A 22,606-nucleotide genomic window follows, 5' to 3' on the forward strand; every position below is an offset into this window, starting at 1 on the left:
CACTTTACCAAGTTGGGTTGGTCTAGTGGTTAGCTCACTAGTCCGCTTAAGCAAGTGTCGGGGGTTCGAATCCCGCCTTGTGCATGCAGCAACCCATTGGCCAGCGGCAAACCCTTAAATGGAGCTCAATACCGCGGCGGATTAGTCCTTGACCTGTCGGGTTGGGGGATACCGTGGGAAACCAAAAAAAAAAAAAAAAGACATTTAAAAAAAATATTTCTACCTCATCAAATTCTCTAATCACCATGTAATAACATATGAATGTATTAAAAAATCTTCATACTAATGATACTATATGCCTATTCGTGGATTCAATGAGTTACTTAACATAAATTGTTAGAATAAGCTTTATTAAAATAAATTTATTCTTTTCTTGTTGTTTAAATAAATTTTAAGTGTTACTTTAGAGAATTATTTGAAGAATAAAATAAAGTTTAATCCTTAGTGAAACTGTGAAAGAGTGGCAAATTGGGAATATAGGAATTAGGAATTGGGGGAGGAAAAAAAATTGAAAGAAAATTACAAAACCCCTTTGCAGTTTGCAGTTTGCACTCAGCCAACAAAAACCCTAAAACCAAACCAAATTCAGCTCAGTTCAGCTGCGACACTTTCTTCAACAATCTTCGCAAAAATGTTGAGAATCAAAACCGCTAAAACGCGCAGGGGAAAGCGAGAGCTTGAGAAGCGTGCTCCCCAACTCGTAAGTTCATACGATTTTCTCACGTTTGTTTCCCAGGAAAATCCGGTTCAGTTTTCCGGGAAAATTTCCCCCCTTTCTTCAAGTTTCGTTTTTTATGGTTATTTTAACTCTTTCGATTAGATTAGACAAATAGGGGTGTTGCTGATTTTTATTTTATTTTTTGCAGGTTGAATCAGGGAAGAAGACGCTACTACTTCACGGGACTAAGACAAGCTCAGTGTTGAACTCTGTTTTGACGCAGATTTACCATCTGAAGAAGGAAAGTTCGGTGAAATACAGCAGAAAGAATGATAACATTAACCCTTTTGAGAGTGGTGGTGAGGTCCCTTTGGAGTTCTTCTCTCGGAAAACGGATTGCAGCATCTTTGTGGTGAGTCTGCTTTGGAAACTAAACATCATTATTTGTATGTGCCTATTATGTTCTGAATGGATTTTGGAACCATCCTCATTTGGTATATTGCAGTTTGTTTTTTGATTATACTGGTGGATAATAGAGTAGTGCTTGTTTATTAGTAACTTGGGAATTGGAGCATGTTTTCTGTGGCAGTTTTGTTTCATGAGGTTTTGTTGGTTTTACTTATTGATAATAATATTGTCGAAGATTTTGTTGTCTTTCTTAAATGGTGCTTGTATTATGCTGACTTCGTTGTAAATGATGGTTTTTAGTTCCTTTGCTTCTGCTGAACCTTTTTTTCCAGTTTGCTTAAACTCTTATTAGTAAGCCATGGACTTGATGAGCTTTTTTTTTGGGGGGGAGGGGGAGGGGGAGGGGGAGGGGGGAAGATTGAGTTCTCCTTATTTGGTTATCATATTTACAATATTTTGCTCTCACTGTCATTAAGCACTTATATTCCCAAGGTTAAGTATCTGAGAAACTATACGTGTTTCTAAATTTTAAGCTATTCAAATTTGATGTTATTTCATGTGAAGGATATATTTAATAATAATGGAAGATAAATGGCAATTTCTATTGTCTTTCAATCCTTTTTTTGTTAGCCAAACATTTTGATGCGAATACGTATCTTATCAAATTTTAGACAAGTTTTTGCATGCAATAGCAATAGCAATTGACATATTAATATAGGCGCCAAGTTGAATTTCGTTGCGTTCCTTATTCTTGCACATGTCTCAAAGGGATCTCTTAAATGTTTTTTTGCAGTATGGATCTCACTCAAAGAAGCGACCTAACAACCTTGTTATAGGGAGGATGTATGATCACCATATCTATGATCTAGTTGAAGTCGGGGTTGAAAATTTTAAGCCATTGGACTCATTTACTTATGATAAAAAATTAGCTCCAAAAGAAGGGTCAAAACCTTTCATATGTTTTATTGGAGAAGGATTTGAGGCTGTAGAAGAACTAAAACATTTAAAGGAAGTCTTACTTGATCTTTTTCGTGGAGAGGTGCATTTCCGCTTTTTGAACTCTCAGATGTACTGTTTTTTCAAGTGGTGTTATATTAAAAAAATCGTGGATTTGATTTACAGGTTGTGGAGAATATAAATCTTGCTGGAGTGGATCGTGCATATGTAGTTTCTGCGGTGTCTCCAAACAGGGTATTTTTTACACACTGTGCATTACGACTGAAAAAATCAGGCACCGTTGTGCCAAGAATGGAATTGGTCGAAGTTGGCCCTTCCATGGACATGGTAATTCGTCGGCATCGTCCACCTAATGAGAGTTTGAGGAAGGAAGCCTTCAAAACTTCACTGCAGAAGCCAAAGAAAAAGGTTGGTGAATGCCCAAATCTCCTTAGGTTATCTGTTAATATGAAGTTAAGTTGTATCACTAAATTGTGTACTTTGTTGGTCACAGGAGAAGAATGTTAAAGGGGATCCATTACAAGGGAAGATTGGAAGTATTTATATTCCAGATCAGAAGGTAAGAGTTGTGCATATCTATATATTTCTTTAGTCTTGCTCATAACCAAGCCAACTCAATCTTCTTTGCCATTGGATGAGATGTCGGACCCAAATCGACCAAGGTTCCACACCCCATCCAATGATCAAAGGAAGTGAGTTGGCTTAGTGTACAAATATAAGTGAATACAACAAACATTTATCTCTTCCGAGACCATTATCTAATCACTTAGACTAAATTATTGGTTGTTTAGATTGGAGAAATGTCTTTACCTAACAAATCGAAGGGGGTGAAGAGGGAGCGCCGAGAAGCCAAGCAGAACAGGGGCGAGCAACATTCTTCCAAAAGAAGGAAGGAAGATTCTTAATGTTCTAAATTGCACATGTTGGCTTGCTGTGAGTTTTGATAGTAAAGGGTGATCAAATTGTATCAGACTAGATGGTTTAGGTTACATGAATTTTAAGTATTCCCTGTATGTATGGGAGTTTTGTCATGTTATTTCCCTTATTATAGTTTTTGCCCTTAAAATTTTGCCACACCCAAGTGACCTCCATTATCCCAGTTTGTGATTCGGTTGTTTGTTTATTCATATAGGATTAAACTTCAAATATATTTGATTCCAATGAAATTCTATATGATTATAGCATGAATCAATTAAGTTCACCAAAAAAATGTATCAATTTGAGCTAGTAATATGAGCCACAGCCACTAATGCAAGATTTTAATTTGTACAATTCATTTTTTAATAAAAAGATGTCTAAATATAATTTGTCGTCCAATTCTTCATGGATATTTTGAGTGCAAAGAACTGAAGAATCAATGTGTTGTTTCCTCTCCATTTTCTTATTTGTTGTCAATTGTCATCACTAGTGCATTGAAACATCATATTCATGGTGCTTTCGTACCGAAAAAAATCCCAATTGCAAGTTTGCAACATGTGTTCACCCCACCATGGAGGTGCCTTGTATTGGAGCCCCAAGAGTTTATATGCCATAAAACCATAAAATGACCTAATCATGTGCATAATGTTCATATATAAATAGAATAAATCAAAGTAAAATGACATAACAAAGGAGGAAAAATACCAATAATCTATAAACCCTTTTGAATAACAAAAAAAGAAAAGAACAAGTAAGAAATCAACCAAAAACATGTAGACAGCTTACCTTGTATCTGCATTTATTTGATGAAAAAATACCTTGATGGAACACGATCCTGATATTCACTTGAATCATCATAAAATGAGAAACCCCAGCAATTCAGTACCAGTTGGTCAATAGGATGATATGATTTGATTGAATGAAAGTTATTATCAGTAATTGAGCAAACAATTAGATTCTACTCAAGTATAAACAATTATAGAAATAATCTAAAGAATAGAAAAGCTGCAAATGAAGAAAGAATGAAAGCCAGTAAATGAACACTGTTTATAAACCAAACATCAAAATAATATGGCCCCTAGAATTATAATCTAATCATATCAAGTATCCAAGGGCAATAATGCATGCAGAAGCAGCTGAAGCCCTATGGATTAACATTCTTAAGGTCTATCATCTTCTGGCTGGCCACCTTGACTCTCCTTTTTATCCATTGGAGATTCATCAGCTGGCCACTTATCAATTCCTAAACTTCCTGAGCCGATATCCCATATGTCGGACACGCCACTAGTGCCTCCGAATTCTGGTACGCCATGGTTGACAGGATTACCCCACAGCTCATTCCCACAACTTGAAGCAGCAACACTAGCATTGAAGGCAGGGTCCCATGCATCTTCTTGTTTGATAATGCCTTCAGTTCCAACAGGGGGAAACACAGGAAACTCTCTTTCCCTTGACAACTCGTCCGGGAAGGAAACAAAGTATTCTGAAAGAACATCTTGACTTGGGTTGAAGGCATTTTTCCCTTCGGAAAGAGGATCTTCAAGTCCATAGCTTGATGATCCTTCTCCAACAATTCCTGGAGTTGGCATGGCCTCATGCAATGCACCCAATTCATCTGACATGATTTTGTCCAACTGCAAAGTCAGATTTTCTGCACCAACAGAAATTTCTCTTGCCAAGTCCTGTGAGAGATATTGAGGAGACTGTTCAAAGGAAACTGGATTTAGTTCCGGAGTTTCAGAAGAAACTGTTCTATTTTTCCAATCAGGTTGGTACCTCACTACCTGACCTTTGGGAGTTTCGGAATTTCCTGCTTCGTGTTGATGCTTGATAAACTTCCTTCTTGCTTTTGGAGATTCTATCTGTCTTTGTTCCTTCTTATCCCTAAGGCGAGCCAAGAAGGCCGGATTCTGAAATAACTTGGCCAAGAAGGAAACCATTTGTTTCTGCCTTTGCTCTGCAGATTCTAGTCTCTGATTCACTTCTCCAGCATGGTGAACCGTTCTTCGCTGTTGTTGCTGCAAATCAACCACCTCTTGCATTAACATACTTCTCTCCTTCCTCAGTAGCTCTATTTCAACCTCGAGTCCAGGTCTCCCAGCATCAATAGAAGTTCCAATGTGGCTACCAACTTGCTGCGATTGAGTTGACCTGCGCCGTTGGATGTTCTTCAGTAAATGTTTCTTCCCTCGCTGGAAAGCTTCATTGAAAAACTCCCACTTGTCAGTGTCAATCTTGCGGAATCCCTGGATACAAACACCAACTAACCTGAGAATACATGAAGCACAAAGAGAAAGCCCCCAAGGGCAAGGACAATGGGGGAGGAAAAAGAAAACAATTAGCCAAAGGCAAAACAAGTTTTCCTGGCACACCAAGTTATGAGCAGATGAATCTGTATTGGAGAATGCAATCTGTGAATCCAAAATAATCTATATAACAAAAGCATAAGAAGAATCAATCATTCAGAACAAATCTAAATTCTGGCAGAACACAAAAGCAACCTGCCAAAACCCAAGATCACTTACTACCTGCGAAAGACGAAACCCCTTCTTCTATAGAAGGGGAAAATTTCTGCTCTGGCCAGTTCCAGTAGTAGAAGCTTCTCAATCCTAACTACAATGCAACTAGAAAACATATGAACAGGGTTCTTTCCATTAACAATATGGTAATAAAGGCTTATGGCCAGCCTAAGAAGTAATCCTTTAAGAACAATATATAGATATAGGTCCAAAATATGTAAAGGGTGCCTCTAATCACAATTAGGAAAGCACAGAAACAGAAACAAACCATGCTTCACTCTAACTACCTGCATCCAAACACTACAAAATCACAGATATATTTAGAAAATTCATTCAAAGCAAACAATATCTTGTGCAACAAGAAGGGTCAATTCAGAAATAAGGATACAGCAGCAAAAATACCTCAAAAATTTTTCTTTTTTACATTCTTAGTTGATAATAAATACATAAAGTTTCACAATCAAAATATACATAGCTGATCTCCACCAAACCCAATTACAAAGAGAAAAAAAAAAAACAGACATGGGGGGAAGTACAACAAAAAAGAATACACAGAAATGTTAAATGGGTGTCAAAAGAAAAATACATACAGAAAACCAAAATCAAAAACACAAAAAGTTACATACAGATCACACAGCCATTAGAGGCAGTGTTCAAGCAATACCCACGTAAGTATTCAGCTGGCGAACAAAACTGGAGAAATTGTTGTGCTTGAAATTCCGAGGCAACACGAGCCTTGAAAACTCCATAGGGTCCCACACAACGAAGCTAGCACCAGTGGAGCCCCATGAGATGATAGGATCCAAAGAAGGGTCATCCACAAGGTCGAAGGTTTTAGACAAAAAGGGTGGAACAGGATTCCCGTGCAAGCACTCCAATGGCTGAGGCAATGGCCCAACAGCCCCAGTGGTGGTGGTTATTGTTGTAGTTGTAGATGGTGGTTGTGGTGGTGGATGGTTCATAGCTGTTGAGAATGATTCAAACTCCATGAAAGAGGTATCATCAATAATGTCAAAAGAGTCATCAAAAGCTGATGAGAATGGTTGAGAACTAAACTCCAAAGGAGAGAACCCTGTTGTGGACATCCCCAGCTGCTCAATATCAGAAGGAGAATCAGGTGCTGGAGCTTTACCCTTTGGTTCCTCGTTTGGTTTTTTCATCTTTTGGTTCCTAATATATACTAAGAATCAGAAAACAGAGAACACTGTAATGGGTTGGGTTTGGTTTTGGGTTGTGATGTGTGAGGGGTAAATTGGAGTTGAAGGAGAGTGAAATGGAGAAGTGGGGTTGGAATGAAACCTTAAAAGGGTTGAAAGGCGGTGGAATGTAGCCACTGTTGGAGTAGGAGTAGAGCTACGTCGATGGCGGTGGCAGAGTAAGGCCATTGATCAGATGATTTGGGAAATTGTGTGGGGTTGAGAACTTAGAACACTGATGAAGAATGAAAGCACCGACCTTGGGATTTGGGGTTATGAGTAGAAAACAAGGTTGTTTCCTGGTAGTTACGTTGGTTCCAGTTAGTATCTGGTTGTAGATTGTGACGGGGTTTTGTGGGACCAGGTGTGGCATGAGATATTTTTGGTCATAGATGGAAGTTTTGTTCTGTTCTTTGTTGTTTGGTCTCAGATACTGTTTCTGTTCCTAGGTGGATTAGATATTATTGGTGGTCAGAGAGTGTGTGTTTTTGTGGCTTGGATTCTGGTAGGTGCAAGTGCAAGTTGTCTGGTCTAAGGTCTAATGCTTAGTAGAGAAGGGAAAGGTTTCAGCCAAGTTTTTACTGGCCACAAGGGTGTTAGCCAATCATAGAGAAGTATACTTGGTTTTGGTTTTGGGTTCAGATATCTTGTCTGGTAATAATGATTTCATGGACCCAACTAATTTTATTTTAGATATTTTATACTATTTTAAATTTTTTTTCCTTTTAATAATTAAAGTTTGGGTAGACTAGATCTTTTATTTGTTGCAGGTCTAGAAACACGTGAGTTTTTCGTTCTTTACTCACGTCAATATTTTCTTTGATGAAGTGTTGTGCGGATTGAAATCCCAATCACAAAAACGAGAAAAAAGAAAAAGGGAAAGAAAAAGTGGAAAATGTAAATAAGATTTTGTTCTAGTTGCGAGACACGCTTTATTTATTACTGGCCTATTAATTTGCCAATAAAATTCTGACAAATCTTAGTGTATAATATATAACATTGACTTTCATTATTGCTTTTTACAAAACCGAGTTAGAATTTAATTGAACGAAGATTCTAGATCAACGTGCCAGCAAAACCATTTGGAATAGTTAAATTGTGGGGTCATATCTCATGGGCTTTATTTTCACTTGCAAATTGTAACACAAACATTGGATTTTTTAAAACTTAATTTCGTTATGTGGTTAGCGTAAAATTTGTTGGATTTATAATGTGTTGTGACTTATGAACTATGAATAATCCATTACGAAAAGAATAACGAGAGTAAGAATTGTGAAAATGGCAGCCATTAATATTAATAACACAGAAATTATAGGTACAAGCCGTGTGAACCGTGGGAGTGAGTGGTTTGAACTTTGAATAGTGAGGTGATGCAAGTGAAGGAGAGGGACCAATTTGGATTGAAAGGGTTACTAACCACTTTCAAATGGGATTTGTGGTGCCCCCTAATTCTTGTTCACTGCTACTCTCAACTTCAAAAAGAACCAAGTTGTCCTTTGCTGCTGCCGTTTGTTTTGTTGGAAGATTCAGAAAAAGAGAATCTCTACAAAATAAGGAAATGAAGGGACATAGTCAAACAAGATTGACTAGTGAAGCTGCCAGATTCAGTTAATGAAATGAAAAGCTGGCCCAAAAGAATAGTTAAGCATAAATTACCAGCAAAGCTGATTATCATTAAGTGAATGTAATTACAAGGGGAAAATTTTCTTACATACAAAATCATGAAAGAAGAAAAAAAATAATCAAACATTTCTTCGTCAAATTACAAGATCACCTAATCAAACAATTTTGTTGGAACAAAGATGGAGTAACCTTGCATTGGGCTGAAAATCAGTATTCTGAAATCAGAATTAGAACAGAGATGTACAAATTGACCTGCAAATATTAAGATATTAAGCATTAATTATACTAGAAGTTACAAAAACAATTAAGTCACAATCGTTTAGACAAGGATTTGGCAAGATCACAACGGAATTTGACACGTACCTAGGACAATTTAAACAGTGTAATCCTGTTAGACATCAAAACCAATAAAAATCCTGTGGTATGTGCATGGATAACAAAATGGCTTCCAACCATTATGTAAGTAGTGGCATGTTTGGATGACCAGGTTGAGATGAAGGGGCTTTGATCAATGGCCTCAAAGAATCCATAATACTTGAGAAAGAAGGGCGTTTCCAGGGCTCACTGCAGTAAAAAAAAAGTATATCAATATAAGTCATAATATTGAAGCGGGATTCGAAGATAGATGATGTATCTGAACTCACTCAGCCCAACAAGCCTCGATTAGTGCAGCTACGTGGGGATTCAAATCATGTGGAATCTCGAGCCTTTTCCTCTTAAAGCCAACAGCTGCTACAACCTACAAGGAAACAGTATGCACAGTGAAGACTGAAGCAATACAGAAGCACTATATGCAAGTTGAACCAGACCATCATGAAACAGGAAAATGCTCTAAAGTCAACTAAGAACCTGCAATAATAAAATACTTCTATGTACTCCATCAATCCATCCACACTGGCCATTTTGATGAAATTGATAGTCTCGTGTTTTTTATCCTCATGATCACATTATGATCAAGAAGAACAGCCACTAAAATTAGCTTCATAAATTTTAACAGGATCCTAACCATTTGATGTACACTTGTGTGAGTTGTGCCTATCTCTCTATTCACATGACTTGAAATATCCATAAGAAACATGAGATGTTGCATTCTCTCAATTGATACTAGCTTCATCCTATATACATAACTTTCATATTTTTATTAGCACCACTTCAGCAGCATGACATTGTAAACTATATTCTCATGCTTGCAAGTATCAATCTAAATAATCTTCCACATGAACTGCAGCAATATAATCATAACAAAACTCTAAGCACACTATAATTTTATTTATGATGGGTAAACAACAAACCTGTGCTGGATTCAAATTACCCCATGGCTGTTGTAGGGTTGCAAGCTCCCACAAGATTACGCCAAAGCTGTACACATCTGACTTCTCATTTGATGGCTCGTCACGAAGAACTTCTGGAGCCATCCACTCAGGCTAAGGTAGGGAAAGGAGAAAAATTAAATGTGTAACTATAGAAACAAACCTCTTAGACAAAGGATTTAAAAAACAGATATATGTCTGCATCTTACAGTTCCAGCAGCTGACTTGGATGAGAGAAATGTATTGGCCTTTAATCGAGAGAGCCCAAAATCACAAACCTAGAAAAAAAGGTACAAGAAAACTTTTTTTTAAGTAGCAAATTTGACTATTTGGTGTACTAGAGAAATATCCATTATTACCTTCACTGTGTATTTCTTGTCAACAAGAAGGTTTGGAGACTTCAGATCTCTATGAACAATTGGGGGATTACGTTTATGAAGATAGTTCATTCCCTTTGCCTAAAATGAGAAATGATATTGTTACCAAAGAAAACAAGGGTTATGACATGACAAATTTAAAATATTAAAATGAAGCAGAAAAATAATATTTATTTTCTAAATGCATACCACATCATAAGCCATACTAAGCCTACGCCTCTCATCCAGCACCTCTTTGGCACCAGGTCTGTGCAAGAGCCTATATAAGCTACCCCTGCACTCGGTTCAAAATCACTTAGAATCTCATGGTTAAAATATCCTATAGCCATAAAAAAAATTAAAAAAGTTAAAAAAAATAAAAACTCTTTTCAGGAGAGAGGATGAAAGACAGGTAAAGAGGTTTCATAAACCTGGATAAATATTCTGTGACAATAGATAAATTAGGAGGCTGAGTGACCGCGCCCATAAATAAAACAATATTTGGATGCCGCAATCGTTTCATTATTGCAACCTAGCAAAAGAAGTATAACTCAAATCAATGGCAAAAAATTATATTCGAAGAGCAACAGGCATTTCCTCTACATTAAACATGGTCAGAACTTATATTCCTTTGAGCATACCTCCCTCAGGAATTCCTTGAAACGTTCAGCATGAAAATCTTGTTCCATCAAAATCTTAACAGCAACATCCTGCAATTTGTAATGTTTTGGACGAGGTAGACAATTAACAAATTTTGGCATAAGGCTTGAACTAATTTCACTATATTTGTACTTGATATAAGTTTTTCATATAAATATGAACATAATCTTAGTCATTAGTCATTTGTCTCACAATATATCATTTATTTGTTGTTTCATTTTATTGCCTAAATAGATTATCTGATATCTCTTTACATTCAATCCCAATACTTTCAACAGAAACAAGTCAAACAACCGTGTGTGTGTGTGTGAGAGAGAGAGAGACTTACTGAGCCATTCCACTCAGCACGATGTACAGTCCCAAAAGAACCTGAAATATAACAGATCATTTCCAATTAACAAATGCTAATACCAATTACGCAAATAATGGTTCAAGAAGAACCAAGTGATCTTACCTATATTTATTAAATGGTAACTAATGTGTCATTTAGGTCTGTATCAGATCATACTTATAATAAGAGGATTTGTAGGAGCAAGGTAAAATTTTATCATTGCGTGATATTTTCATAGCTCTTTATTTAATTGAAGGATTGTTCTGATGGTTTCCCTATGAACTATGGTGTTCATTCAAATCATAAATTCTTTAAGGGAACCTCCCTGTCAACTATGTAATTGGCTTGGCAACAGTATTGTACTTATGAAGTTATGAGCTTGATTCTTGTATTCTTCTTCTTTTGCCATCACTAACGATGTTATCCATTCTACTTATCCGGGTTATTTTCTCTCTAAGATATGTCTGTTTCGTCACCAGAAAAAATGAAGCTTTCTTTTATAGGGAAAAAATAAAGTATAATTTATAAAGTAGGAGATATACCTGATCCAATTCTCTCTTTTAAAACAAGATCACTCCACGGTATGTCCAAATCCTCCATGTCAAGTGAAAACTCCCGTGGAGGTAATGGGGGTTGTATACCAACTGGACGCTTAAGTTTTACAGGCAGTGGATCCTTGCTACTGTCTAAAATATTCTGCGGGCTACATGATTGGAATGCTTCAGAACCTTGATCACTTGTGCTTGGATGCAAAACATGTGGATGTACAGGTAGGTGAGAACTTATGCTGCTATCATTTGAATTAGGCCTAGGGTTATTCCTGTCCTTGCACTTTCCATCGAACTGTTCTGAAATGGAGAATCCAGAATCTATCAGTACACCTCCTATGATACAAAATTCAGGGTATCCTGTACTAGCAACTGGTTCAGGCGTAACAATAATTATATGTGCATAAGTGCATACCAGATTACGGAATCACGTACAAAACTACAACTAATGTCCACCTCACATAAAGGACTATGTAAAGATATGCTTTTTGGCCTTATTATAGATGTCGAGTAACAAGTTTATCAAAAATTAGGCTACTCATTGTACCGTATGCATGTACTATTTAGAAAAACAATTGAATATATATCACATAAGTGGAAAAAATGAAATGATAATATCAGAAACCCAAATTTAAAGTAGTATGTATATATTGCAAGACATGTGAAACTACCTGCAGAACTGTTTTCAAAAACAAGCTCAAGGGATTGACAGTCAGAGAAATACTGTTGGGCCAGTGACCTGAAATCAATGGTAGGTTCAGCTGGTTTATGTCTGGGAAAGCGCAACGGTGAAGAAAATGAGATGGAAGATGGACCATTGAGCAAGGAATCAGGCTCGCACAAGTATCCTGGCCTCCCAATAAAATCAACAAGATACTCCCTGTAATTAAGTATATCAGAAACCAAGTGTGATTACTATTATATTGGGAAACATCTAATTTAGATGTCAATGAACATTCAGGCTAACCACAGACTTATGCCCTGTCACACCTTTGCACAACCTTCATGATAACCCATGCAAACTAATTTTTGGAATGAAGCTCTAATTATAAACAGAAAAGTATACATGCATAGCAAAAATACCATATACCTCTCAAGCCCAAATCGGACAAGACAAGATGAAGCATCATCCCGTTTGCAATATTTACAGCCCTTTGCAATTCGGCAGGGTAAGTCAATGGCATCGGCTAGTACCTGAAAAATATTAAACAAAAAGCATGTCATTCCAAAAACACTGCTTTAAAAATGGTTAGTGGCACGTGCTATAGAACAAACAAGTCAACTTAGCCAACATACATAATCATAACCTTAAAGCCCCACAGAGAAGTAGAGCCTTACTTTGAATAATATAGCACGATGCCTGCAGAGGCCAACAGATAGACTACCTATGGGAACAACGACAGAGCCTAAGCAATCCTTCAGATCATTACTGCAATCTTTCCAGATGGAAAAGAAGTCATCCTCCCCAACAGAAGCTGAACCCCTTATTATAGCAATAAAATCATGTTAGACTGACAGACCAGACACTGGGCTAACTAGGTCAGGCCAAGAATACCAAGAAGGCTTACCCCATACGACTGCAAACCAGCTTGGAAAGTTGATCGACAACCTCGGTGGGTGTTATGCTGCTAAGAGAAATACTATGTACTCTGTTTAGCAGTTCTTTTAAACTAGGGTCACTACGCCGATCCACCAAAACTACTTCAAGTGAAGAATCACTGCCAGGGTCCACAGACTTAAGTGTATCAACTGATGGAATTCGGCCATTTTCTTGCAGATCAGTGCACACTGTCCATACATAGGAATCCATCCCATAAATTAGGTAAAAGCCATCAGGAACCTTTTCGGAGTATGACAGGCAACCATTCACCTGATGCACACAATTAATAAGACAATAAATCAGCAATTGCGTATCAACCAATAAGTGAAGCAAATTATCCACATGAAAGTCATGAAACAATTTCTAGTTTCCTGCGTCTACTTTCCGAAACACCTTGAAAAAATTTTCAAAAAGAAAAATAGGGTGGGGGAGAGAGAGAGAGAGAGAGAGAGAGAGAGAGAGAGAGAGAGAGAGAGAGAGAGAGAGGGGATATCGTTTACTCTTAAGCATAGTTCAGACAACAATCTAACATTCAGGGTTTAACTTCATCTCTCAATAAACGATTATAATACTTCCTGCTAGCGATTTCCTCAGCACATTCTGATTCTAACCTAATTTGAAACAGTAACAATGCCTAGCCATAATTATTTCCTAGAATTGTTGCCAGAATCCATAAAACTTCATGAAAAGTCACAGTAAGTTAAGAGAGTGAAGAACACTAATCCATTTGAAAGTTACGGATAACAACTCCGGCCAAAAAGTTTGCTTGTTCAATATCTTCCATTTCAATTCAAAAACCAAATATATGTTATGAGAGAGTGCAGAATCAACAAATTACAAACCCAGAATCTATGCGACACCGCCTCGGCGGAGCTCGAAGACCTCATCCCCGATTCATCCGGCGCCGGATCAAGGAAATTCGGATCGTCAGCGCACGTGGCGTCGGAAGAGAGCCGAAGCGCCAGGGCTAGCTGCAGCTGGTAGCTCTCCTCCGTCTGCTGCGCCCAGCTTTTCCCAGACGAACTTCCGCCGCCACCCCCGCCGCCGGCACTCCTTCCTGAAGCCTCCGGCAACCTCGTTCTCAGCTCACCAACCCTAAAACCATCTTCGTGGTAGTATCCAAAACCGTCTACGTCGCTCGCCGCCGCCGTCGACAGCGTCGGAGCATAGAAGTCACCGCCGCCACCGGAGAGCGAGCTCTCGCCGTAGCTACTCCCGCTTGACTGCCTCTGCAGCCCGATCGAGGAGTGAACGTTACCGATCCGGTTGGTCGCCCTCTGATCGCCGACGAGGTCCCAATCGAAGCCTCCTCTGTTCTCAAACTTCCCTCCTCTGCTGTTTTTACCGTCGCCGGAGGACGACGGCGCTGTGCTTCCGCCACCTGCCCCGCCGCCTCCGCTTCCGGAGAAGTGGTCGTCAGGAACTTGGGTTAGTAACGAGTAGTTGGATCTTCGTGCGGGCATTTCCATAAGAGAAGTTTCCGCGAACTCTATTTTCAGATCTTCGTGCGAGTAGTTTGCTCTCTTTGTTTTCTTCTTCTTATCTGTGTTTCTCTCACTACTGTTGAAGCTTTTTTTCCTTCTCTGCTTTTTTGTTTCTCCCTCTAGAATTTGCAGGGTTTGGAGAAGAGAGAGAGAAGGAGAGAGAGTGAAATTGAAACGGTGAAGTTTAATTTAATTTTTTTTTATTTTTTCCGAATTTTCAATTGGTTACGGGTTGTACTTGTCCGGGGTTTGATCCAAAACCCGGACCAATTTAAGTTCCATAAACCTTGAATCATACATCATTATGGCCCAATATTTTATTATATAATTTTAAATATTATAAAAATAATATTATAAATAAATATATATATACTAAATGAGTTGAGTTGGATTTTGAATTAGAATATTTTTAGTTTTGGATATGAGTAAAATATTTTATTTAAAATTATTTTTAACAATTCGGTTTGATTTTTTCTTTTTCTTTTGTTCTCATTTCCCTTATTTAAGTGGAAGAATAATTTTTTCATTATAACTAAAATATTTTGTTTTTTTTTGTGACAACTAAAATATTTTGTTTAAAACCATTTTTAGCAATTTGGTTTGGTTTTTTGTTTTTTTTTTTTTTTTTTTGCTCATTTCCGTTATTTGAGTGGGAAGAACAAATTTGGTTCCTCTGACCTATCCAGTATCCATTCCATCCAACTTCCCTCCCATATTGCATGTTTAGCATTTAATATTTATGATCTATCAAAATGAAATTTATTTTATTATTTATTATATACATACCAAAAAAAAAGTCATACTTCAAAAGTTCACCTATTTCTATTGAATTGCTTTTGAATGTTGTGTAAATTATAATTTATGCAATTGTGAATTAAATTTCAAATTAAAAGAATCACCAAGTATTTTAGAACTCCTCTGATATAAGATTGTATTGTTTAAGGTGTGTAAATCGATCATAGTATAATATTGCATATATTTTATTTAAGAACAAGTATGTACATATTTTTAAAGGTTTAATTACTATATTGATCTTATAATTTTGTGAAATTTTAATTAAATCTTTATATTTTTTTGAGAAAAAATTTTAAATAGTCTCTAACAATTATTTTGAAAGACAACAGAGGCATTTAACAAAAAAAAAACATTTTCGGTCTCTGATTTTTACTTTTATGGGACTGATTAGTCCCTATACAAAGAAAAAGTCAATGTTTTATTTTTTTTCACAGGACTGATAAGTTTCATAAAAATAGAAATCAGGAACCAGAAAGGGTCTTTTTTTGTTAACGGTCTTGTTGTCCCTTTGAGATAATTGTCAGGGTCAGGTTGCGTATTTATTCTATTTTTTTAATTGAATCTTTGTACTAATTTTTTTTAATTAGGTATCTATATTTTTTTTTATTTAGATTTTTGCACTATTTTTTTTTAATTGAGTTCCTATACAATTCAACCAATTACTATTAAAATGAACCTAATTAAAAAAAATGATACAAAGACCCAATTAAAAAAAAATTAAAAATTTTATAAAACTACAAACATAATAAGAGTAATTAAACCCATTTTTAATGATACTTTACATTCTATGTTACGAAATGTTCTTAAATATTTATTGTAAGAAATTTAGATTTGACTCTTAACAACATTTTAAGAAAAATATTCTAGTATTCTTCCTTTAAGCTTTGACTAACAATAATGTATTAAAGAGTAGGAAAACATAATATATTTTTCATATATATAGCATACGATTTAGAAGAACATAAATCTAACTACTAAATAAAATTAACTTATGATGTCGCAAATAAATCAACCATTAAGGAAAGTTTCAAAAGCCAAACATTTTTTTAAGGTTATCTCCTAAATTTATAGGTCAATGATCAATTCGCAGTGAATTTTATTTAAAGATGAAAAATATTATGCATTATCAAAAATTATTATTTTTATTTATCATTTAATCATTAGTTTATTAGATACTAAATAAATAATACATCAAAATATAAAGATAAAAAATTATATATTTGTATAATATAAAAACAATTGAATAATTTTTTATGAAAATTACAACTTTTTTGTATTAAAAAAAAAATATTATAATACTTTTTTTTTTATAAAAGAAGAATATATCTCTCCATATATATAAGAGAAAAATCTCTTAAAAAAATAAAACTCTCTATATATAACTCAATGTTAGTATTGTTCTTATTGGATGATTTGATTGAAAATTTTTTCATTTATAAGCGAATCTTTTACGTAAACTACCTGTAACATGAAGTTACTATTTTTTCTCTCTCTACTATCAAAGTTTGATGGTTATTACGTAGGAGTATTTTTCTTCTTTCATTATTTAGTTTTTCTTTTTTTTTTCTATAATTAGCTTTACTAAACTTACTCCTACTTAAAGTTAATTTTGGTAAATTTTCAAAATTCATGTTACTCATGTATTCGATAGGTCGAATGAAAATCTACACCATTCAAATTTTTTAGTGTTGATTGGTTTTGTCATGGCATTTGCTATGTTATCTTTAGTGTGAATCTAATGCATATCAACACGTCCTTCTTCTACTACTTTCCGAACAAAGTGATATTGTACTCCAATGTGTTTTATTCTTGAATGAAAGACAAGATTCCTTGCGATGTGCAAGGCACTTTGACTGTCACAATACACAAAAATCTTCTATTATTTGTGTCCGAGTTCTTCTATCAACCTCTGGATCCAAATAGCTTCCTTGCATGCTTGGGTAGCTGCCATATATTCAGTTTCTGTAGTAGATAAAACTACAACAGTCTGTAATTTAGATAGCCAACTCACAACTCCTCCTACAAGTGTAAACACATAGCCTATAGTAGATTTTCATTTATCAAGATCACCTGCAAAGTCTGAATCGACATATCCATTAACAATGAATTCCGATCCTCCAAAACATAACGCAACATTCGAGGTCCCTTTGATGTATCTCAGGATCCTCTTAACAACATTCCAATGCTCTTTACTCAGATCTATCATAAATCGACTTACCATCGCAACTACTTGGGCAATATCCGACCTTGTACAGATCATGACATACATAAGGCTTCTCATTGTTGATGCATACGGTACTCGAGACATTTTCATCCTCTCTGTTTCATTACTAGGGCACATACTTGAGGATAATTTAAAATTCATAGGAAGTGGGACTGAAATTGGTTTACATTATTGCATATTAAAGCGTTGTAAGATCTTCTTCAAATAATTCTTTTGCGATAGCCAAATCTTCCTATCCCTTTTGTCTCGGTGGATTTGCATCCTTAAAATCTTGTTTGCTGGTCCCAAGTTATTCATATCAAACTCCCTAGCCAATTATACCTTCAATTCTTGGATTTGATTTTTGTTGGGACCTACCATCAACATGTCATCCACATACAACAGCAGAATGATGAAATCATTATCACCAGACTTTGTGTAACAGGTACAATGATATGAACTAAGTCTGTTATATCCAAGGCTAATAATGAAAGAATCAAATCTCATGCACCAACACTTTGGCGCATGCTTTAGACCGTACAGAAATTTAGTTATCTTTTTCTTGTTCTTCAAAACCTTCTGATTGGAGCATATATATATATATATATATATATATATATATATATATATTCAAGTTCTCTATGAAAAAAAAAAGTAATTTTTACATCTAATTGCGCTATATGTAAATAAAATATAGCATACATAACCAAAACTACTCTAATAGTAGTTAGTCTCACCACTGGAGAAAATATTTCATTTAAGTCATCACCTTCTTTCTGAGCATATCCCTTGACAACCAATCTTGCACAATATCGTTCCACCTAATCATTAGTATCTCGTTTGATCTTGTAAACTCATTTCTTACCAATGGCTTTCCGACCTGCTGGAAGTTCAACAAGTTTTCAGGCATGGTTCCCATGTAATGCTTCAATTTCTTCTTGCATTGTTGTCATCTACGTAGAAGCCTCTGGATTGCGCATAGCCTCCATAAAGTTGTTGGCTTTCCATCTTCTATCAGAAGACAATATGCATCATGGTTTGTCAAAACATAATTTGAGTGCCATGATGGTGTTCTTCTTTGTCGAGTAGATCAATGAACTTCTATGTCATTGGCCTCTGCTTCTTGTTCTTCGTGATGTGATTCCGCTTCAGAAAGATTACCTTCTCTACATTTTTCATATATTTGAACAGTGGTTATTTCTTCAATAATGTTGTCATTTTCTTGTTCTATCTGTAATTCATTTTCTGCAAATATCACATCTCTACTGACAACTACCTTGCGGATAGTTGGATTCCACAAACGATACCCTTAAACTCCGTCAACATAACCCAAGAATATACATTTTCTAGACTTTGGGTCCAACTTTGTTCTTTTCTGAAAATTGTACATCACGTATACAGGACAACCAAATATATGTAAAGAAGAATAATTAGGTGACTTACTTTACCACATCTCCATTGGTGTCTTCAATCCAATTGTAGTTGATGGTGACCGATTTATCACGTAACAGGTAGTTTTAACAGCTTCTACACGAAAAGATTTGGCTAAACCTGCAGTTTGCAACATAACTCGTGTTCTTTCTAGGAGAGTCATATTCATTCGCTCTGCTACACCATTTTGCTGAGGCATATATGCAATTGTAAATTGCCGTTGAATACCTGCTTGCTTGCAAAATATTTGAAAATCACCACCGACATATTCCTCTCCATTATCTGTCCTTAAACACTTGATCTTATTTCCAGATTCAAGCTTTAACTTTGCTTTGAACTCTTTGAACATCGCAAATTGTCGGACTTCTTCTTGATCGGGTACACCCATAGCCTCCTAGAGTAATCATCAATAAATGATACAAGATATTATGCTTCTCCTATGTACATCTCTGGTGATTCTCACACATTAGAATGAATCAACTCCAATATATGTTTGCTCCGAGCAGTTGATCTACCAAACTTCAATCTATGTTGCTTGCTTGTAATGTAGTACTTACAAAACGGTAAGTTTACCGATTTGATCAGGGGAATGAAATTACGTTCTACGAGAATCTTCAAGCCTCATTCTGACACGTGGCCCAGTTTACAATGCCATATCATCATCATTTCTTATTGGCTTGCTAAAGTAACCGATGCCTCTACCTCTTGCAAAGTATCTCCCATAAGCATGTATAGATTTGCGGCAATCTTTTATGCTTTTATTACCACAAGAGCACCTTTAACAACTTTCAAGATCCTACCTTCAATATGGGTCTTGCAACCAAGTTCATCCAGTTGTCCAATCGACAACAAATTCTTCTTCAAGCCCTTCACATGTCTTATCCCTTAAAGTGAACGAATAAAACCATCAAACATTCTTATTTTGACAATACCTATTCCAACAATTTCTAAGGCATAATTGTTTTTCATAAACATAGGTCCTTCTAAGATAGGTTCATAAGTACAAAACCAATCATGATGAGGAGTCATGTGCCAGGTTACTCCTGAATCAATAATCCAGACATTTGTGAACTGTTTGCTGCTTTTAGAACCAATTGTTGCTTCGCCATATAGGATTTCTCCATCATCAGAGGTACTCACAACACATCTTTGATAACTTGATCATTCTGAAACCTTCTCTATACTCTTCTTATTCTGACAATCTTTATTGAAGTGCTCTCTTTTGTCATAATTGTAGCATTTGAATTGCTTCTTTCCTTGTGACTATGGTCTACTTTGGCTCCCATTGGAACCACGCTCCATTGATCTTCCTCTCGTCATCAACAATACCTCTGCTTGTTTTGAGCTCTCTAATCTATCTTCCTTATTCTTGCCCCTGGATTCTTCTTCAAGAATCGTAGAAGCCATATCATCAAAAGAAAGATAGTCTATCAAAATATTATTAGTTAAGTTAATGATGAGTTGATTATATGAATCTGGTAGACTTTGAAGTAAGAGCTCTGCACGTTTATTTTCTGCTATGGTATATTCCAACTACGAGAGTTGGAAAAATAACGATTTAGATTATTGATGTGATCTGTTGCCGATGTGGACTCACTTATTCAAAGAGTATAAAGTCTTCTCTTCAAGAATATTTTGTTGTGAAGTGACTTGACTTCATATAATTTGGTGAGAGCATCCTAAATTCCCTTTGCTATTTTTTCCTCTACTACACTTGATAAAACTGAGTCAGCTAGTGCCAAGTGTAAGTTTGCAACAGCATTGTTGTTCGTCTCCTTCCATTTTTCATCTGTAATTTCAGTGGGTCTACCTTCAATTGCTATCACGCAATTATCTTTACTCATAATGGCTTTTATCTTCAATTTTCATATGAAAAAATTACTTCCACTAAATTTTGAAATTTCATACTTTGCTACCATTTTTTTAGACGGTAACTCGCAGCAAAAAATATTAATCAGCAACCTTTGGCTCTGATACCATTGTTAGGTACCATACAAATGACACAGCAAAATATAGAGACAAAATTAGATATTTGTATAAAATATGAAAATAATTGAATAACTTTCTTTGAGAATTACAATTTCTTTCTATCACAAGGAAATTACCATAACACTCTCTCTTGATAAAAGAAGAATATACCTCCATCTATATATAGAAAAAAAATCTCTCAAAGAAATAAAACTCTATATGTAACTCAATGTTACTATTATTCTTGTTGGATGACTTGATTGAAAACAAAATGAAAATATTTTCAATTTATAAACGAACCTCTATTACATAAATCACCCGTAACATGAGGTTACTATTCTTTCTCTCTCCACCATCAAAGTTTGATGGCTATTAAGTAGGAGTATTTTTCTTCTTTCATTATTTACTTTTTTTTCTTTTTTATAATTAGCTTTACTAAACTTACACAACTCAATTTCTTTGGTCTAATTTTTTTAGTCTAATAATCTAACAACATATGTTGTCCCATATTTTTAAACATTGATACTAAATAATGGTCGAAACTAATAAATTATGATAGCTTTCTGGCATTTCTCTTTAAAATTTTATCGCTGGCCAATAAGACTGTGTTTGTTTTGTATATCCCTTAAAATATAGACATAGAGACATAAATACTAAAGACATAGACATAACAAAAGATACAAATTTTTTAACTTATTTGATATACAAGCACAAGACAGAACATACAAATCACAATGTCATTATTACTTTTATTACAAACTATTATCGCCATTATCTCAAGTTTTCAACCAAACCATTAACAGTCTAAACTAAATAACAAATTTAATCAAACAAATATCATCGAAAAAAAAAGTCCTATCCAACAAAATCAATACAAAATTATTTTAACAAAATAAAATCAAAATCTAAATAAATAAAAAATTAAAATATACAAAAAAGAACTAGAAGACACAAAAGAAGAACAGAAATGAATGAAGATGGTGACGAAAAAAAAAAGAGAAGAAAAACATATATATAAATAAAAGAGTAGGCGGAGACAGATTGAGAAATAAAAAGAATGAACGGTGCGCTGATCTGAAAACACATCAATGAGATGTAAAACAGAGAAAACCACAACAAAAAGTGACAGCAACAGAGAGATAATTATGAAGAGGAAAAAAAAGAGACGAAAGAAGAAGAAAGAAAAGAATAAGGAGTGACAACGGTGGCTTGGGTGAAAGAAATGGAGGAGAAGCAATGGTGGTCTATTAACATGAAAGAAAGAGTAATAGTAGTGATTTGGGTGAAAAAACAAAGAAAGAGAGATGGGAGTAGGCAGGAAGGGAAGAGAAACAGTGGACTAACGGCACAGAGGGAAGAGAGGCAGTGATGGCTTGAGTAGCAAGTAAAAAAGAGGAGAAGTTAAACCGACAATGTTTTATGAATGAGAGGGAGAAAAGGAGAGGAAAGAAAAAGAATTGAAGAATAGTCTAAAGAATAGTTTTGGATTTATAAATTTAGAGTAAAGTATCGTTTTTGTCCTCAACGATTGGGGGTAAATCTTATTTGTGTCCCTAACATTTAAATCGTCATGTTTGTATTCCTAACGTTTGTAAAAGTGATTCAATGTTATTCTGCCGTGAATTACACATCTTGAACGCT

General features: G+C 35.5%; 3 protein-coding genes across 5 annotated transcripts; 1 reads left to right on the forward strand and 2 right to left on the reverse strand.

The window, feature by feature from the left end:
* The first annotated feature begins 324 nt into the window (after window positions 1-324).
* LOC112758948 (ribosome production factor 2 homolog) lies at window positions 325-2,944 on the forward strand. Its single transcript, XM_025807742.2, has 6 exons — window positions 325-700; window positions 867-1,070; window positions 1,860-2,105; window positions 2,189-2,431; window positions 2,517-2,582; window positions 2,815-2,944. Exons 1-6 carry the CDS (start codon window positions 632-634, stop codon window positions 2,926-2,928), a joined length of 942 nt encoding a protein of 313 aa, XP_025663527.1. The 5' UTR covers window positions 325-631; the 3' UTR covers window positions 2,929-2,944.
* An 886-nt stretch (window positions 2,945-3,830) lies between these two features.
* On the reverse strand, window positions 3,831-6,903 carry LOC112758934 (heat stress transcription factor A-3-like). Of its 2 annotated transcripts, XM_025807733.3 has the most exons (3): window positions 6,129-6,620; window positions 4,726-5,187; window positions 3,831-4,644 (listed from the first exon to the last, which is right to left on the reverse strand). In XM_025807733.3, exons 1-3 carry the CDS (start codon window positions 6,618-6,620, stop codon window positions 4,102-4,104), a joined length of 1,497 nt encoding a protein of 498 aa, XP_025663518.1. In that variant the 3' UTR covers window positions 3,831-4,101. The 2 variants fall into 2 exon arrangements, with proteins under 2 accessions (XP_025663518.1, XP_025663513.1); XM_025807728.3 differs by having other exon boundaries at window positions 3,831-5,187; window positions 6,129-6,903.
* Window positions 5,860-14,831, reverse strand: LOC112758913 (serine/threonine-protein kinase CTR1-like). Of its 2 annotated transcripts, none has more exons than XM_025807715.3 (17): window positions 13,927-14,831; window positions 13,053-13,354; window positions 12,823-12,967; window positions 12,575-12,678; window positions 12,156-12,364; window positions 11,479-11,784; window positions 10,934-10,974; window positions 10,587-10,655; window positions 10,377-10,477; window positions 10,156-10,240; window positions 9,949-10,047; window positions 9,799-9,867; window positions 9,572-9,703; window positions 8,924-9,018; window positions 8,643-8,843; window positions 8,431-8,531; window positions 5,860-8,199 (listed from the first exon to the last, which is right to left on the reverse strand). In XM_025807715.3, exons 1-15 carry the CDS (start codon window positions 14,551-14,553, stop codon window positions 8,735-8,737), a joined length of 2,493 nt encoding a protein of 830 aa, XP_025663500.1. In that variant the 5' UTR covers window positions 14,554-14,831; the 3' UTR covers window positions 5,860-8,199; window positions 8,431-8,531; window positions 8,643-8,734. The 2 variants fall into 2 exon arrangements, with proteins under 2 accessions (XP_025663500.1, XP_025663505.1); XM_025807720.3 differs by having other exon boundaries at window positions 7,927-8,199; window positions 8,469-8,531.
* Window positions 14,832-22,606: the final 7,775 nt, after the last annotated feature.

The sequence above is a fragment of the Arachis hypogaea genome, chromosome 2, assembly GCF_003086295.3.
Source record: "Arachis hypogaea cultivar Tifrunner chromosome 2, arahy.Tifrunner.gnm2.J5K5, whole genome shotgun sequence".
NCBI classification, from domain to species: Eukaryota; Viridiplantae; Streptophyta; class Magnoliopsida; order Fabales; family Fabaceae; genus Arachis; species Arachis hypogaea.